Source organism: Paramisgurnus dabryanus, chromosome 9 (genome assembly GCF_030506205.2).
Source record: "Paramisgurnus dabryanus chromosome 9, PD_genome_1.1, whole genome shotgun sequence".
Classification (NCBI taxonomy): Eukaryota; Metazoa; Chordata; class Actinopteri; order Cypriniformes; family Cobitidae; genus Paramisgurnus; species Paramisgurnus dabryanus.
This window is the reverse complement of record NC_133345.1, coordinates 29225442-29240162: the sequence shown is the minus strand read 5'-3', so window position 1 is coordinate 29240162 and position 14721 is coordinate 29225442. Positions and strand designations below refer to the sequence as shown.

Here is a 14721-nt window from a genome sequence, read left to right as displayed (position 1 = left end):
CAGCCTCGCACACCAGTCAGACAGAAAAAAAAACAGTGGTCTCGCAACCAATTTTGGCCCAGTGCTCAATTTATTTTCATTTTTTATCTGACAACGACATTACTAACCAAATTGATTGACAGGTCTGGTTTAATGAAAATTAACCTACCGCCAGCCACACAAATCGACACGATATCATAAGCGGTCTTGGCAAACAAAAGAAGGTTAGTTCAGGTCTTCTCAGGTCCATTCTGCGAAAAAAAAACTACTTTTATATAAACCGAGACCCAATGGCGCTAATATTATACCTGACGCGTGTCTGAGGCACACGTGAAACTTTTAGACCTGAACCGTCTCGGGTCGAACCTCGGGTTTTAAGTGGACCTGTGAAGATCTCTAATCTGAGCTCCTCGGTTATTTTAAATGGATAATGGTAATTTATTGAGCCTGATTTAGAAAAGCATTTGCATTAAACAGACCCATAATTCAATGCCATTATAATATTTCCATTTAATGTGTCCACTTGAATGTGAATATAATTCATGGCACCTTTACTCTAACAAGGATCGCCTATAAAATGTTATGTAGAATCATAAATGGCCCCATAAATGTGTCATCACCATTTTTCTCTTGCTTTCTAATAAAGGACAGCTGTAAAAATAGACATCCCTACACATTTCCCAGAATTCCATTCGTTTAACCAACCAAATGGGTTCAATGAGGCCTTGGCAGCCATGGCAACCCAGTTTCACATATTGGGTTGTGCCGTGTTTGCTAAGAGAGTCATTAACCACCTCTCAGCTCATAAAGAGGGCTTTTATTTAGGCCCCCCTTTCATGTTTGCTGAAGTTTGTTTCTTGTGGGTTTCTGCTTTAAAAATGCACTTGTTTTAAAACCTTCATTAAAAATGCCTGCACATTTTTGTGTGGGGGAGGTTGGGTTTGGGCAGGACACCATAGAGTCTAGGTGGACTCAATGACTCCAGATGGCCCGGTGAAACACCCCTGCTTTAATCTCTTTTATGGGATAACACACAAACCTTATATCTTGCTTAAAACTTGTTTAAGAGTACATTGAACTGCATATATCTTACATCGTTGGCATCTTTTAAGATTTTTTATTAATCTTTTGTTTCATCATGTTAGTTTTTTTGTCTTACTGTCTTTCACATGCTGTTATTTGCAGTCACACAGTGGGGTGTAAAAGAATCCTTTGGTCTCATATTTTTAGCTTTGTACCTGCGTGTACTGTATATATTTGAAAACCACACGCCGCTTGTTCGCTCATACGCTTTCATATTTTATGTGCTTTATAAATAGAGATCACTAACAGCTCTGTGATGCTCCAGATATCTCAGCAGAATTAATTACAGGCAAATCTCTGGAGATTAACTCTTCTTTTGTTTTGCAACACATTCAGGATTAATGTTTCCTCATCATCTCTATTCATGCTCCGACCTTCTGCTCAGTGTTTTTGTTATCCAGAAGGCTTGTATACTGTAATTGTTCTACAATCATAATTAGCCTAAATAATGTCAATTTCACACACACAAAAAAAACATGTCTGGGTCAAAATAAAAATGGACATATTTTGCAATAAAAAAACATATTTCTATTTTTAGGATCACAATGTGATGTTTTTTAATGACATTTAGGCACAAAATTATCATTATTGCAATACATGGACTGTATTTTTTTGGATTATAAATTGCACTCTTTTCATATTTTGGCTGGTCCTGGAACTTGAAGTCAGGTGCGACCTATACGTTAAAATTATTTCATATGAACCAAGAGAAACCTTTACCGTCTACACCCACGAGAGTCCTCTATATGCTGCTCCTGTATTTATTTAATTTAATGGATTCAGTGATGTGGAATGACTTCGGGATTTTTTTTAATTATTTGGCTTGTCGTGTTAATTTGGCCTATTCAGCCTCCCAGGTATGTTCTGTATGCTATTGTGTATCGTGTAAATAACTGTTAATGTGACTTTAACATGTACAGACACCTATTCAGCCTGCTGTTCTGTGCTGTTGTTTAGTTGAATAACTTGCCTTTCCTTTATATGTCTGTTCAGCGGCTTGGATTTTATGAAATCATTTTTTAAATATACGCGACTTATAGTCCGGTGCAGCTTATATATGTTTTTCCTCTTCAAAACGCATTTTTGACTTATACTCCGTAGCGACTTATAGTCCGGAAAATACGGTAGTCGTTTTTTTTGCATCTACTGTCACAAAAACATCAAAGATACGTTTTAGTGATTTTGTGTTTTGTTTGTTTGCTTAAAAGGGTAGTGCACCCCAAAATGAAAATCTTTAGGCGAACTATCCCTTTAATACCAGGACTATTTCCTATCAAGATTGTCATGTGGAGATTTGGAGAAAAGAGACTAATGATAAAGTTGTTAAGTATCATGTTGCATTTCCTTGAAGTTGTCTGCCATCAGCAAGTAGATCCGAGCAGTTAAGACCATGCACATGGGCTGAAAAGAAATGAGTGTGGCTGACACCCCCACCACCAAGTCTCGTGCGTCATCTTACTGCTGTAGCTATTAATAAAAGGACTGAGAATAAAGCAGTGTTGGATTATTTTTCTCTTTTTAAGCATATTTCTCTGTTTCTTTCAGATAAAGCTGGAACGCCCAGCTGTTTTCCCTCCAAACAGTCTGATGATGATGAAGCTTGTGTTGGAGTGAAGATTGCTCAGAGCAAAGGTGGGCACTAACGCTCTACAGTATCTCTCTTTCTTTATTCTATCTGTTACTGTCTGTATTTGCTATGTACTTCACGCTCAGACCCTCATTATCATAGGTGTTGATGCAGTATTAAGTGTCGGATTGAATCTTTCTATAAAGCGCTGCGTTTACCATCCTGTTACCATCCTGTCCATTTTGAATGATTGCAGCTGCTGTCGGATGTACTAGCTTGGGTTTCCCCATGCCGCCTTGCGTGCAAATTTATTCACGCTGCAAGTCTAGCATGGAAACTATGGACCATTTTTTCCCCTGGAATAGGGAACCAGTCACAGAACGGGGAGGGGGCAGCAAGACGATGACGACTTTATGCGACACACCGAAGCAGTTTTGTTTATCCAACACGGCAGTAGACGCGAAGTTACTTTACGATGCAGCCTTAGATAGTGTTCTAAGTAGTTTTGAACGCAAGTTTATTTAAAAAAACTCTGAGGCTATTTTGGGGATTTTTGCCTGGATTTGGCCTACCCAAATTCAAAAGCTTCCCATACCCACATGCAGAGGTGCACATACAAAAGTTTGGTATCATTTTACAGGAAACCCTTTGAAATTTCATAAAACACTGTTAAAAGTGCTAAACATGGTTGTATGTGTTGTCAGTTCTCTAATAAGCACAAAAATAAATAGGCGCTTTTTGATGTTTTTTTTCTAAAGTCTGTATTTAAAAGTGTATAACTCTGGCCCTGGGTGGTAACGAAACCTCCAGACAGTTTTGTTTGATTCCAGCAATTGCCAGCTTACAGAGGAAAAAGGAATTTTTTCTCTATCATAATAAATGCAAAAGTTATTTTACTCCAACTGATGGGAGGACTAATACGCTTTTGGTGTACAATTTCTGCCTAAAAACATTTGAAGTGCTCCCATAACCACATACAGTGGAATAAATGCAATATCTTTATATCATTTTGCAAAAATCCCTTTGAAGTTACATAAAAAGCTGTTGTTTGTGACAAATAGTGTTATTTATGTGGTTTTTCATATGCTAAAACACCAAATTTTCTTTTTTTATGTTGTAAACACTGTCTTTAGCCCTATTCGGACGGGATTAGTTTTACAGGGGGACCTCTGAGAAAATCGTGCTTCTCAGAGGTCCTCTGTGTTTTTAATCCCGTCCGAATCGGCCATGTCTGTGTTTTTCTCTGACGACCTCCGTAAAAATTCCAGAGCAATTTACCTACTGTTTTTCGCCGAACTCAGAGGTCCTCTGAGAAATTTAATCCCGTCCGGATGCAAATGTCGGTGTTTGCCCGCAATATCTTTTGAAAACGCGGTTCATTTCGTGTTTTGGCCAACTTGATCTGCCGTAAGGTCTTACTAATGCGCGTATATTGTATTTCCTGAGTCCCATTCATTCAGATATTAATGTTTTTTCGCATTCGGCAAAATAAAGCAATTAAATCAAGACGAGCTGAATATCATACACTGTTAAGACTAAACACTGATATATCATTAACATTATAAGAAACTCCGTTCAAAGTTGTTCAACTCCGGAATGGTAATGTTAATTAATAAAGATATTAAATTGTATTAATCATTATTTCTTCATTATTTTGTGTTTGTTATAAGCAGACAGTTATATAAAACAAGTAGGCTAATGTTACTTTAGTAGGATTTGTATATTTTATTTTGATTTGTTAAAATTAAATTAATAAATTACATGTTCTGTCATGATTTTACATTTAAAGCAAAATATTAAACATTACAAACACGCGTATCCAGAGCACGTGCTACTGCAACGCCCAAATGCATGAAACAGACACTCCCATCTCTGGAATAGCCTGCATCATTTTAATCCCGTCCGAATCGGTACATAAAATCACAGACGTCCTGGGGGACACGCTGAAACTCAAACGTCGTTTGGAAAACTAATCCCGTCCGAATAGTGCTTTTGATAGTGTATAACTCTGGTTCTGGGTGCTCTAGCAGACTGCAGACAGTTCTGGTTGTTACCAGCAGCAGACAGTAAACACCCAAAAAAAGAATGAACTCTTTAGCATGTTGCATTCAAAAGATATTCTCATTTTACTGAAGTGTGCGAAAATACATTTTTCATAAAAATATTAATTTTTTGTTTTGCACATATAATAAATAGCAAGGGATTAATTATGCACACAACCAAAGAAAATGCTGTGAATGGACTCATTGTTTAGAGTAGGACCTAAAATAAAAGATGGTGTATCATTTGTGGCTATCTGTGCTATCTGAGGCAGTCCACACTCAAGTTTCCCATATGTTTACAAAAGACAATTTTTTACCTCATTATTCATTCGATGATTGTTAGATAGGTGATGATAATAGGACAAAAATAATGCTGCAGACTTATTCCTGAGACTGAGAGCTTTCATTTGATATAAGACTTGCCCATGTTTGTCATACTTGAAAAACATGAAATATATGAATATTAAAAGATATTAAAAAATATCGGGGGGGTGATGATGTAAATTAATTGTAAATAACTTTCTTACAGTAAAAGATATGTCAAAGTGATGCATATCTGCAGAAAGTAGAGAGTCTAAGCTTTCAAACAGTATCTGATATGTGGTACTGGGTCCATGACAGACCATTACAAATTACAGGAATATTTTATATTAAGTCAAAATATGATAATTCTGGACCCGGTACAGGGTCCACAGAGTTAAAGAAGTTAAACAATTTTTATATCCAAGAAGGATGTTTGGATATGTCAAGACATGTTAGCCACGAGTTTTATAGGACCAACCTGCTAGGCATCGTCGTCGACAAAGTCCATTTAACTTATAAATGGTATGTGGTATTTATTCATATCATATTGTTATTATGCTTGTAGCCTACCTACTGTGGTTGTCACAGTGCCACTATATTGTGTTGCTTTTCAATATCAATCCACAGCTACCGGTGTAGTTGCACAGCTTTCCCGATAAAGGTTGTTGGCGCTTGAATTTATGTTGCTCTACATACGTCATCTGGTATAATTGAAACGATTGGCTATGAGCTACGTACAGATGCATTTGATAGACATTCATAGTGCCCAATAAACAGCTCTGGGCATTCGTTAACCACGCCTCAAATACGAGAAAATGAGCATGTGGTTCCCAGACCAATTCTCATTCTCTATAAGACTAGTCTGGTGTTAGCCAGGCTACGGATGTACTGCGTAATCTACTGTTTATTTTTGCATGTGTTGTGGTAATGAATAAGCATGATTGTGTCACATGTATGTAAACCAGGATCAATTGTCTAGCCACACTCAGTTAGAGGCTTGACATTCATTGATGGCTATTTTCATAATCGCAGCTGTAAGACGGTTACTGTTATTCGAGTGACAGAATGTTACTTTTCATTTTTCACAGAGTCTGTGTGTGTCAAGTCTTTTGTATTTCAGACTTTATGGGATTTGAATAGAGGTCCGGGTTATATGACCTCAAAGTACGGGAGTCAATCCTGGTCAAACTTGTTTAGTTGTGATTTGCCACCACACCTTAACTACCTACTGCACAGTGTTGCCCTCAGGCAACCAACTACTTTTTTGAGCATCACACCGCCCTTTAAAAAAAAATTTATTAAAAAAAATATATGTATAATAAATGTCACCTGACATGTCTGCCCAATGAAATGAGTGGGTGAAGTAGTTGTGACTTTTTTTGTGGGTGGAGCAGTGCTTTTTGGAAGAAAAGGCACATGGGATGCATTGCCACCAATTGGCAGCATAAATATAACTTTTTAACATGTTTAAATTGAAATAATTTTACAGAAAAAACATGTATATGTGGATCAGTATGTAAAGAAGTATGTTTGATTGTCTGAAGACTTTTTTTGTTTTTATTTTCATACTTAGACCGTGTTTTTGTTTGTTGCCCCAGGGCAACATTGTACTTTAAAGGTACTAAACACCAAGGTTTTCTATCTGATAAGTTACATAAACATCAAACACAAATTATTCAAGTTAATCACACACAAGATATGACTACAGTAATTAGTTTTATGGGCAACATTTTGCAGTTAGACCACTTTTGTTCAGGCAATATCATGCCAAAATGACGCATAACACACCCGTACACACATTTGTTGGTTTATGGGGTGGTTTCCTGGACAGGAAAAGCTTAAGCCAGGACTAAACCTTAGTTTAATTAGGAAAATAACTAGTTTGAACAAGCATGCGTTACTAAAAACATTACCATTTATAGTTTGGCGGGTCCTGGAACTTATAGTCAGGTGTGACTTGTATACAAAATTATTTCATATGAACCAAGAGAAACCATTACCGTCTAAAGCCGCGAGAGTCCTCTATATGCTGCTCCTGTATTTATGTAATTTAATGGATTCAGTGATGCGGAATGACTTCGGGACCTTTTTGAACTTGATTTGATTTGGCTTGTTGTGTTAATTAAACCTATTCAGCTTCCAGGTATGTTCTGTATGCTATTGTGTATCGTGTACATAACTGTTTATCTGACTTTAACATGTACAGACACCTATTCAGCCTGCTGTTCTGTGTTATTGTTTAGTTGAATAACTTGCCTTTCCAGATTAAATGTCTGTTCTTCGGCTTGGATTTTGTGAAGTCATTTTCTAAATAAAAGCGACATATAGTCCAGTGCGACTATATTTTGACTTGTAGTCCGGAAAATACGGTGCTTGTGTGCATTTTAAGGCAAAACAAAGGGCACTGATGTATGTCAGTGCAAGTTGTTTTTATTTCGGACAGCTCTTCCATTTATTTTAGTCTAGGACTAGTCTAATCCCAAACCGCCACATTTATATGAGAATGCGGAAAACATTTACACATCCAGTGTTAGTTACAATTATGCTACGTACACACCAAACGCGGGGCATCGCGTTACTCGCTCTAGATTACTCGCGGGATTTAACTCGTGTCATGCAGATATTTTGCTCGAGTTGAATATTTTCAACTTGGTCAAAGACGCGTTTAAGGCGAATAGTGCGTGTTTTTGAGAAAAACGCGCCGCCCATATCACATCATTCGCATTGCCCCACATGAGGACGCGTCTGATCGTGTCTTTGCATTGACTTTGTATGTAATCTACTCACGCAAATCGTTGAACTCGCGTCTGGTGTGAACCCACAGTTAGTAGTGTGCATGTTTTTTTTCTGGTACTTGTTTCCTTGTTGAATTTATCATGTAAAAAACCTTAGTGTTCTTGCACCATTATAGCACAATGTTGCCCTGAGGCAACACAACTAATTCAGGGGTGTCAGGGGTGGTGGGGGGATAAATTGTGTGATGGATATTTTTATCAGTGACCCCCAAGCTCCCAAAAAGTATCAATAAAAAGTCATGCCATAGAGGGTTAAACACTTTGTAATAGTGGCCTACGATCACCCCGTACATCACCTAAATGGATTACGTCATAACTCTGATGTAATAGTGGCCTTTAACAGGTACTTGATACGTGTCTACTCTCTAGTGTTTCTTTTTTGTTTTACAAAGTAAAAGCATGGGGATTTTTATAAAATCATACCAAAGTCAGATACAGTATGTGCAGAGCAATGTAAAATATTTGTAGTGGTTTCCTTATGGTAAACGTGACAACTAACATGCTTACACCTATCTACATAGTAAAATCAAATCCACGTTATCTGCTTGTCTACATTGCCATGCCACTGGCTTTTAAAAACAGACTTTTGACCCTGAAAATAGCATGAGGACCAACTGAAAGTGGCTTCAAAATGGTACGGTATGTGACGAACACTCTCAACACTGTTGAATATTTTTAAACCGCATGCAGTGGAAAATCATGTTCTTCAATATTAAAGCATTCATAGTGTCAGTTTTAACTTGACTTCTGGGTATCAGAATGGTTTAGAAATGGCAGGTGCTCATAAAATACTCTTTGTCTGCATTCAAATGAGATTAAAGTACATCAGATCTGCATTGGAATCCAGTAAACAGTTTAATGAACTATATCGGAGGTATGTCAGTATGTTTAGATGCCTTATGTTTGTCCATTTACAGTGTCTTTTAATTGTAATCTGTTCATGTTGTGTACATTTTGCTTGCAGTATATTGTGACCATTTAAATAGTTGCAGTGCTCAAGGCAATTCAGGCAAGCTGATTAAATTATCAGTTATTTTATAGCAAAAAAAAACACAAATTGATAATTAAAAACAAATAACTTTTTTTTAGTTTTGTTAAACATAAAAAAATGAATAAAAAGTCATAATTTGAGCAATAGTCTGTGCTGCTAGTGCAAGTGTGCAGAAGTTTTAAACAAGGCCGATGCCTGAGGCTGTCAGGAGAGGCACCCGCTGTGCAAAGGGCCTTTTTTTCTTCCTCATTTCATACAACATAAAACTGTAAGACGCCACCCATCGGTCCAACGAAGGTATCCAATGGCCTGGTGAAGGGGTCTCGTGTTCTCGTTTTCCTTTAGCGCTTCTAGAAGAATAACTCCATTTATTACATTTCAAATGTATTTCTTTGACCTCTGTGTTTAAATTATAATCTGACTCCAATTTAATATAGTAAGAATTTAGTGCATTATTCCAGTTATCTGTTGATCATAATTTATATGTTTGATTATTTATAAATTCCCATAGTCTTAGTTATTCGTTCATTAGGGACCCAGTATCGCACAGGATATACGCCGGCCGTTGCGTACATCTCACGGACACAAAATTGCCAGTCTGGTCTTAGTCAGAGGTTGCCGGGTAAACTAATATTTTTACGTCTGTCCGCCCCATGCTTGCTCCGATCATAAAAATAGTTACTTTAGTCACGATCATGCAACTTGCTAAGGCAGGTGATAGACATAAATCTGAGAGTCCTGGTGAATGTGCCCCATGCTCCATTCAACATCAAATCACCAGTGTGATCATATCCTGACACACTTATTTTGCGGTAATACCAGACTCCTTCTAATCTACTGGAAATAATAATTTCTAAAAGAATTAAAATAAATCAATACAATTTCTGAAGAATTTAGATGAATCAAATGTAACAATTTATTATACCAGGCAGGTTCCAGCTTCAAACATCAATTAAAGAATATCATACAGAATATGATTCAATTCCAATTAATTAAAATGATCAACAATTGCAAAAGTTACAAAGTCATGCCTGGCAATAGACACTCTGGCTACAGAGTACTTCCATCGTAAATATAATACACCTAAAATGGTGTAGGAAGATTCTTGTTAAAGATTTCTTCCTTGATGCTTTAGTACACACACAAAGTGTGGGAGCTCTTGGTTACAGGATGCCTCCATAAGGTTTGAATACACACAGAGTGTGGGAGCTTCTGGATACAGAATGGCTCCCAGAATGTTTCATCCTTTATACACAGTTTGAGAAAACTACCAAAATCTAGTTTGACCTGTACCAAGTGATACTAAAGAACACCTGGTCCAAATCCAGTTTGACATGTGCCAAGTTAAAGAACACCTGGTCAAACTAGCCAGAAATATCAAGGCAAAACCCCACCTCTACAAGAAATGCATCTTCTATCCAAAGTTCTAAAACCTTAATCTATCTTATCTTAGACTTATAGAAATGAGACCTTTTCACTCATCGCACCATGACCTTTAAAATAATACTAAACATTTATATACAATTACAACCTTAGAACCACATAATATGTATACATTACATCATATATTTCAGCAGATACCCAGTGATGTGAGCCTGAAGGCTAACAATGCAAAAGTCTTTGTGATGAAGAGATTAGGAGCACCAAGAGTTTCATGTCTGTAACCAGTTCAACCTGAGGGTCAAATTTGGGTTAGCAACACCACCTGAGGTTTAATTGTTTTATAGTGTCTCTTCATAAATAAACTTAAAGTTGATTATTTAACATCCAGTATTACACCAGATTAAATGTCTGTTCTTCGGCTTGGATTTTGTGAAATCATTTTCTAAATAAAATCGACATATAGTCCAGTGCGACTTTTTGACTATATTTTGACTTATAGTCTGGAAAATACGGTCCTTTTGTGCATTTTAAGGCAAAACAAAGTGCACTGATGTATGTCAGAGCAAGTTGTTTTTATTTCAGACAGCTCTTCCATTTATTTTAGTCTAGGACTAGTCTAATCCCAAACCGCCACATTATATTTATATGAGAATGTGGAAAACATTTACACATGCAATGTTAGTTACAATTATGCTACGTACACACCAAACGCAGGGCATCGCGTTACTAGATCTAGATTTCTCGCGGGATTTAACTTCGTGTCATGCAAATTGTTCGCTCGAGTTGAATATTTTCAACTTGGTCAAAGACGCGTTTGAGGCGAATAGTGCGTGTTTTTGAGGCAAACGCGCTGCCCATATCACATCATTCGCATCGCCCCACTCGAGGACACGTCTGATCGTGTCTTTGCATTGACTTTGTATGTAATCTACTTACGCCAATCGTTGAACTCGCGTCTGGTGTGAACCCACAGTTAGAAGTGTGCATGTTTTTTCTGGTGCTTGTTTCCTTGTTTAATTTATCATGTAAAAAACCTTAGTGTTCTTGCACCATTATAGCACAATGTTGCCCTGAGGCAACAAAAACAAATTCTGGGTCAGTGGTGGTGGGGGGATAAATTGTGTGGTGGATATTTTTATCAGTGACCCCCAAGCTCCCAAAAAGTATCAATAAAAAGTCATGCCATAGAGGGTTAAACACTTTGTAATAGTGGCCTAGCGATCACCCTGTACATCACCTAAATGGATTACCAGTACATCATAACTCTGATGTAATAGTGGCCTTTAACAGGTACTTGATAAGTGTCTACTCTCTAGTGTTTCTTTTTTGTTTTACAAAGTAAAAGCATGGGGATTTTTATAAAATCATACCAAAGTCAGATACAGTATGAGCAGAGCAATGTAAAATATTTGTAGTGGTTTCCTTATGGTAAACATGACAACTAACACGCTTACACCTATCTACCGGGTAAAATCAAATCCACGTTATCTGCCTGTCTACATTGCCATGCCACTGGCGTTTAAAAACAGACTTTTGACCCTGAAAATAGCATGAGGAACAACTGAAAGTGGCTTCAAAATGGTACGGGATGTGACGAACACTCTCAACACTGTTGAATATTTTTAAACCACATGCAGTTTTGATAAACATAAAAAAGTCATAATTTGAGCAATAGTCTGTGATGCTAGTGCAAGTGTGCAGAAGTTTTAAACAAGGCCGATGCCTGAGGCTGTCAGGAGAGGCACCCGCTGTGCAAAGAGCATTTTTTTCTTCCTCATTTCATACAACATAAAACAATTTCAGTACTTGTCTTCCCCTTACAGTCAAGCGTCACTTTGGTAATACTCACACTGTAAGGGGAGTGAAATGACACACATAAGCTTGAACTCCTGAACATGCTGATTCAAATTAAATGGCAACTGTGTGGCATAATTAAAGTCATAAGAAGACCTGGTCGTAGTACTGTACATAGTTAAACATGAAAGGGTTGGGCGAGAGTGTGTGCACGCAAATGTGTTTGAAGTGTAGGAGGGGCTACTTCCTCACGTTTTGTGCAGAGTCGGTCTGGGGTTTATAGAGGAGCAGAAAGTTTGAAGGACGTAAACTGCTTGTTTTGCTTCTCTGTTTTTGGGATTATTTGGATTCATTGTAATTGACGAAAGGTAAGATGACTTTCTTTGAAACATGATCACAGTTTTACTTCTAGTTTTATTGGTTTACTTGGCCTGTTTAGATGTTGTGACGGTATGAATCAACTTGGCAGCAGCAGGTTAGTGAAGAGCAGGCAGTGCGAAAGCTTTGTGTATTCTCACTGACACACACTTGTTTAACTTTCACACTATTTGGTTTGACATGATGAATTGATCTGGTGTTGAATCTCTGATCTGTCAAGAGATATTTAGAGAGAATTTTAAGTAGAAAAGGTTTAAACAGTCTGGATGTTGTTTACATTAATAATGTTGAAATCTGATTTGTTAATTTATTAAATTTAATTTAATTTAATTTATTTTTATACAGATATAGATTGAACACAACTCAGTGTTGGGTCCAAAACATACGAACCAACCCAACCCTGCTCGGTTATTTCAAACTAAATGCTGGATTGTTTAACCTATTGCTGGGTCAAATATATTCATTTCCTGACTTCATTTTACCCAACGGCTGGGGTTGTTCCATTTTGACCCAACACTTGGTTACAAAATAACCCAGGTTTTTTTGTGTAGATCACTCTAAAGGAAGTATCATTGATAGTATGTAAGATATACTAACAGTCTCTCAGTAAGTCTAGTCTTTCAATAGGTCAAAGTTACAGTACCAACCCGCATAAACATGTTTAAGTGGTTAATGTTTTTCACTCTACACATCTGGTATTAACATTTGAAGTATGCAGCTTGGTTCATACCTATAGATGTCTTCTTTTTTGTTCCTTTTATGTATTGCACAACAAGCTTGAACGATTTAGATCTTTTTGTCATGTATGCCATGCTATGGTCAGTTCAGGAGGCTCAGTCTTCCCTCCATGGATTAATTGATTGTACAGCCATATTCAAAGACTGATTCTTATTAAATAAACATGAAACATATTGTGTATGACATCCCATAACAATTATGAGAACTACTTGAAACTGCATGTGGAAGATTAACAGATACAATCCAGCCAAGCAAAAACATCTGGAATGCAAATTGCAAAAATCCAAATTTGGCATTCTTAGCTATGTCGTAGACTTTGGGAATGCAAACGTTAGTGTTTTCCCAATGCATGGGTTTTAGGAGATATTATCGCTGTGGTTTCGACACACGCGGTTAGACATCAAACTGATTGTGATCGCTTATCACAACTTCAGAGGCCCCAGCGAGACGATCCAGCTACACGCAGGTGCTGCTGTGTGTATGATGTGCACCAGTTGTATTTCATCTGTGATAGACAATTACGTGAACTAGTTGTCATGGTAACGCAGCAGCCAGTTTGAGAGGTTAGCAACATGATTTACATGTTTAGGTTGATGATTCAGAATCCTACAGCAAAAATGTTTTTTGCATGTTATTAAAGTATGTTTATATTTATAGAAATAAATTACCCTGATGCCAGGATGTTGTGGGCAGGGGTGTTATGTGGTTTCTAAAATGTTGGACATGTTTTACAATGTTATGTATTTCTTAAGGTATTGTTGCTTGGTTGCTGCTTACTGATCTTTCTAATTTTGAAATTAGGAGCATCAAACATTTTAAAAATGGCTGGGTTATTTTTGACCCATGATGGATAAATATTGGACAGAATACATGCTGGGTTTAAAATTACTAAACGGTGGGTTGTTATTATGCAACCATGGGGTATAATAACCCAGCACTTGGGTTAAAACAAACCAGAAATTGGGTCAATTTTAACCCAGCCGTGTGTTCTGTCCAATATTTACCCATTATGGGTCAAAAATAACCCAGCTATTTTTAGACTAAATATTTATTTAACTGTGATTTCAGTCTTTGATATGGCCTTAGTCAATATTATCAAGAGATAATATAGATATCAAGGTTATATTCTCACAGAATGTACATTATGTAGCATAATTTTATGGATAAATCACAAAAAATGACTTTAGCTGGGTTTTCACAGACTGGATCATGCATTTATGATTTGGATGCACTTGCAAATCATATCAGGGCATATTGACTGAAATGTAAAGGGTAGGGCTGCACAATAAATCGCATGCCACAGGAATGTGCATCTTGTCTGTAAAGCCGGTTCCTTGATTAGTAGTAAATCGCCATCACCTGCTTTCAAATGGAGCAGCATTTACTACACAAAGCCGTAGTTCGCTGACAAGCTGGGCCATATGGCATACATATCACATGCGAAATTATCCCGATTGTAATATTTCCAGTTTTGGTAATCAATAATCACAATGTTATAACTTGGGGCATTTAAGTCATACAACATATGTGCCAAGACTTCCTTCTTTTATTTGGTATGAGTCGAGATATTATACCATTGTGATGTATGGTGCTCAGACAGTAAATGTTAGACAGTGTAAAAAGTATAACAACTTGGCCCGCTCTCCCCTACACAAAAATTTAATTAAG

The 14721-nt window shown here is 37.2% G+C and overlaps 1 protein-coding gene across 6 annotated transcripts in view; it reads left to right on the top strand.

Annotated features, from left to right (window-relative positions):
• Nucleotides 1-14721, top strand: part of fgd4a (FYVE, RhoGEF and PH domain containing 4a) — a 66915-nt gene that overhangs the window by 26470 nt on the left and 25724 nt on the right. For 5 of the 6 annotated variants that reach the window (XM_065283500.2, XM_065283503.2, XM_065283501.2 and 2 more), the window contains exon 2: nt 2608-2694. In XM_065283500.2, the coding sequence (XP_065139572.1) occupies nt 2608-2694 (87 nt within the window). Of the gene's footprint in view, nt 1-2607; nt 2695-12156; nt 12306-14721 lie in introns of those variants that run through there. The other variant, XM_065283505.2, reaches the window with a different exon arrangement.